This window comes from Gastrolobium bilobum, unplaced genomic scaffold, assembly GCF_033153095.1.
Source record: "Gastrolobium bilobum isolate Gb01-03AN ecotype WA unplaced genomic scaffold, APGP_CSIRO_Gbil_v1 utg10104, whole genome shotgun sequence".
Classification (NCBI taxonomy): Eukaryota; Viridiplantae; Streptophyta; class Magnoliopsida; order Fabales; family Fabaceae; genus Gastrolobium; species Gastrolobium bilobum.
Window position 1 is genome coordinate 278,751 of NW_026897721.1, and position 5,288 is coordinate 284,038.

General features: G+C 29.4%; 1 protein-coding gene across 1 annotated transcript; it reads right to left on the reverse strand.

Moving 5' to 3' along the window:
* Window positions 1-1,636: 1,636 nt before the first annotated feature.
* LOC133309598 (phosphoenolpyruvate carboxylase kinase 1-like) lies at window positions 1,637-3,027 on the reverse strand. Its single transcript, XM_061510399.1, has 2 exons — window positions 2,213-3,027; window positions 1,637-1,945 (listed from the first exon to the last, which is right to left on the reverse strand). Exons 1-2 carry the CDS (start codon window positions 2,988-2,990, stop codon window positions 1,899-1,901), a joined length of 825 nt encoding a protein of 274 aa, XP_061366383.1. The 5' UTR covers window positions 2,991-3,027; the 3' UTR covers window positions 1,637-1,898.
* Between the last annotated feature and the right edge of the window lie 2,261 nt (window positions 3,028-5,288).

Genomic DNA, 5,288 nt, shown 5'->3' on the forward strand with positions numbered 1-5,288 from the left:
AAAAGAAATGACCAGTTGCGTATCACATGATATTGATATGACTAAACCTAACCATCATAAGTACGTGTGCTTCTCCGTCACTCGTACGTTGGCGTTCCCAATTATTTATCATTTATTTATTTATTGAACTATAATTTCTGTTTCTAGAAGCGAAAAAAATTAAATAAAAAAATTAAAAAACAAACAGGGTTACATCACAAGCATCAAGCATGCATGTTGGATGACCCTTTTGTTTCAAAATTTCCAAGGTATGATGAGGCCTTCATGGCTTCATGTTCATTTTTTTCTTTCTGTTTGCCCTGTTTTTCTTAAGGGCAGAATTGCGTTGGTGCGAGGGAGACACACATGTCATATGTGCATCCATGGAAAAAATTCATTGTTTTGAAAGATTTATAATAAGATAATTATAATATTACCAAATATTACATTATTTGCACCCTCGTAAACATAATTGCTCTAGATTTAAAGTGGTTATGTTTGATTGTTTTTTTTAATGTCTATTAAATTGTATAATCTAATCTTTTTTTTATTGGCGTTCTTGCATAATTAGAATTTGATGATTTTTTTTTTTTAGAAAATAATTTGGTGCAAGTTAGTGACTTCCCATATTAACACCGAACTTAATTACATCTATGTCATCTTCGCATGATATGAACATTTATTATTGAAAATGGAAATTGTTTCAATCTATCTTATAATTTTTTAGTAATTTAAAGTTGAATTCTTAAAATTCAATTAAATAATAAATTCTAATTCCCCTTGCGTCACACGCACGATCCTATATTCAACTATACTGTCAATGTCAAAATTGAGGTAAAATATATAAACAAATATATCATAATGCCGTGATCTTCGGTAATGGAAGGGTTCCTTTCCTTCAAATAATATCATGATGAAAGGGGTGGTGTGGCATCAATTTATAATAATAATTTTTTTTTTACTTGTATTCAATAGTTTAAATAATTTATAATTTATAATTATTTAATATAAATAATTAAGAATATAACTGGCATAAAATAATTATGCCCCAATTTGAAAAATAAATAAATAATCAAAATATTATAATCATAAAAGCAATTTTTTCTAGATGTTAACTTTTTTAATAAGATAGGTCAAAATTAATTAAATATTTATATTACTTTCAATTGACACTGTTAACTAATTAAATATTTTGTGCATTAATTATGCGAATATTTTAAATTGTAAAAAATATGAAAAATTAATTTAAATAAAGAATGAAAATAACATATATAATTTTTAAGAAAAAAATATATTAAAAAATTTATTCACTTTTAAAAGAATGAATTTTATTCCGAGAAAGGTTATATTACAATCTCTTTTGTCTTACAGTCTTATAAAATGGCAACAAATAATAGCTCTTAATTGAATTTTAAATAATTATAAGAGATTTTCAAGAAAAAGAAAATAAAGACAAGAAAGTTATGAGAGTTTCTAAGTATAATTTATTTCATAAATATCTAATTATCCTTTTTATTCAAATACTTATTTTTTACAAATAATTAAAAAAAATCCGAATAAAATTCGAAATTTTAGTTACGTTTTTATACTGTTTTGCATGCGTGCAGGGGTCTTAATTTAGTTCCGCATAGAGATTGAAGGAAAACAAAATCATGATATTCCTATTTCATAAACCTTGCATATACAATCTAAAATTCAACAAGGCTCTGTACATCAGTGATTATAAAGGCTCCCTTTAGAAAAAGAAACAAAAATTACTCGTCTAGTCTACTCTACTCAAATCATAAACTCCTCCTAGATCTACAAGGAGGAAAAAGAGTTTCTCGAACCATCTAAGGGAATTTATATACTGATATACATCTATATATCAACAAAATTGGATCCTTCCAGCAGCAATTGCTTGAATCACTCTTGCATCTTCAAGTTTGATCACCAGTCACGCCTCCACTTATGATCCATGGGTGTCCTGCAAGTAGACACAGCAGAAACATACATTAATATATATATTTTTTTTAAAAAATCCCAAAGTAAAGTAAAAAATGATGTACCAAAATAAAGTCAGATTAAAAACAGAAAACCCCATAACAAAAAGTTTGACATAAAAACTCAGAGACACCCAAAACAAAAAATCTCTTTTACAACAAAGACAGTAATCACTGAATTTTCAAGCTACCAAAACAAAAAGAGAGAGAGATAAGGCCAAACAAAGAACAAAGAAAAAAGAAAAACTTACTCAAGGCTTGTTCTGCAGATATTCTCCTCGAGACATCTCTACAAAGCATCTTCCTGAGAAGATCCTTAGCAGTGGAAGACACAGACCTGAAAACCCTTGTTGGAAACCTGAGATTGGCTCTCACAACAGCCTCAAAAATCTCAGCAGCAGAGTCTCCATAAAAGGGTGGAATCCCACCCAACATTATATACAAAATCACACCGCTGCTCCAAACATCAACTTTCTCATTGTACTCTCTCCCCATCAGAACCTCCGGCGCCACGTAATACGGGGTGCCCACCACCCCGCTCATGCTCCTTCCGTCACCGAACCACTCCGCCGAACCAAAGTCCGCGACTTTAAGGTTGTTCCTCGAATCAAACAATAGATTGTCGGGCTTTATGTCTCTGTGCGCTATCCCAACCCTGTGGCAATGCGCAACAGCTTCGAGAAGCTGCTTCATGAAAAAAGCAGCTTGGGGCTCCGGCAAGGGCCCATCGGCGATTCGGTCAAAAAGAGTGAGGGGTTCGCAGAGGTCGATGACGATGGATAAGAAATCGGTGTCTTCAAAGGCGTCGAAAACTTGAACAATATTAGGGTGCGGAGAGAGGAAAGACATGAATTTGGACTCAATTTCAAGGCAGTGTTGGTCGGTGGAATCGGTGAGGAGACGCTTGTCGATGAGTTTGCAGGCATAGAATTGGTTAGAACTAAGATGAAAGCAGCGAAACACGGTGCCGAACCTGCCACGCCCTATCTCCTCCAAAAGTTGATATTGATTCTTCAGAGCTTCGCACATTATTATTCTCTTTCTGTTTCTGTTTGTGGGGTTTGTGTTTAAGTTTACTACTTTTAAGGTAAGTTTATTTTTATATTTATATATAAAAGAAAAGATGTGTATCATATCAAAGTGATCTAAAGTTGTGTCATCTTAAGTGAGTGAGAGAAAGAGATAGATATAGATATAAGAAGAAAGAGAACAAAAAAATATAAAAATGTGAGTCTCGCTCCTTTACGGGAGTGACAAGATATAAATTATGTCATTTAAAAAGATAAATATTTTTTCCAAATATAAAAAATGTATGACAATGACAATGAGTCTATGACTATGTAGTTTCCGAAGAAAAGAGGGACGAATGAATGGTAATGGGATTTGGGAATGATAATGGGAATATTCGGTTCGTGGGTAGTACGACCATTCGCGATTCACCACGTTTTCAAACCAAACAGAGGACTCGGAGAGGAGGCTCTGTTTCTTTTACCACTTTTTTCAAACATCACAAAATTGACCCTTTCCGTTTACTTTACTTCCATGATTTTGAATTTGATTATGCGAATAATTTTATATCATTATCTTTAGTAAATTATTGAAATCTTCATTTTTTTCATTTTTTATTTTTTTTTTGGTGAGAACTTAAAGGTTAGTTTGAAAAATATTGTTACAGTAATTTTATAGGTTCTAAACGTTTTTATGGATAAAGCGAGTTATATCACTATATGTATTTACAGATAGATCCTTTTACCTTTTAAATTTAAAATACGATTAGAAACTAATAAATGGAATAAATTAGTTAAGATTAAGGATGGCGAATGGATGAGATAAAGTGATTGAGACTTACCAATCAAATAAACTCACTTGTCCATCCTAAAGGCGATATTCCTGTTTTAACTTTTTCACAGTTTTTTGAATATCGCAAAACTGACCTTTTCTTTGAGGATTTGATTTTAATAATGGAAAGAAAGAGAATATTATTTTCAAAATAATATAATTGAAATTTAATGAAAATAAAATATTATAGTCATTTCAATTCAACGATGTGAAGTTTTTTTATGTAGTACGTAAAACTATCTTTTGCATATTAAAATTTTCGTTTTTTTTTTTTGGTAAACAAATTTTCGTTTTTTAAAAATAGTTAAAGAATATTGACACACTTAGTTGATGATGTTTATTAACTTCTTAATCGATAACTTTATTTACGTCACACTTGTTTGATATATAGACTTTCACCATTTTATCCTACTCAATTATCACTTCGAGACTTAATTATGACTAATTCATCGTGATTATCACAATATAAATTAACCATTTCAAATAATGTAAAATTCTTTTGGGGATGAGTGGTTGAGATAAATTTGCCAAAACTTTAATTTAAAGGTGATGACTAAATAAGATTTTTTTTTTGAATTAACCCAACTCTAAGTACCTCATAACTTGTAATACCCTATATTTTCTTTTAATAAAATAATAATAATAATAAATATTTTTTGGATAATAATGATATTTAGTATTTTTGTAATTAATAATATTGGTATTTAATATCTTTAATTAATGAGTTAATAATAGTTAAAATAATAAGAGGTAAGATAATAATAGTAATATTATTTGATTTATGTGATATATATATATATATATATATATATATATATATATATATATATATTAGATGATAAATTATGATTAATTGATTTATTAATTGATTGATGATTTATGTATTTATGTTTGATTAGTAATGATTGATTAGTAAATTGTTTAGATATGATGAGTCAACAAACATAAATTGTTTAGATATGATGAGTCAACAAACATATATTGTTTAGATATGATGAGTCAATAAACATAAATTGTTTAGATATAATGAGTCAACAAACATATATTGTTTAGATATGATGAGTCAACATTGAGTCAGTAATGTATAAGCCCTAAACTTCAACTATAAATAGAGACCTAGCTTAACCAAACCAATTCACTCTCCTCTACTACTCTCTCTCTTCTCACTCCAAAAAGCTTATTTTAATTATTTTCAATCTTTATATTTTTTTATCAACCGGTTCTCTGCCCCAAATTACTCTTTTCTTCTAAAAGTTAGCGAAAACGGAGACCAGGTAATCCTAATCCCTAGGTATTTTTAGATTATATTTATTTTATGTGAAATTTGATATGCGTAATCCTAATCCTTAGAAGTCTTAGGTTAATTTTATATGAATTTTGATAGGATAATTATGATCCTAAACATATATCATAGTTACACTTCGTTGCAAATTTCTTTTGATTTCTGTGCAATTCTTTAATTGAATTCGAATTATACTTATCGTTGCT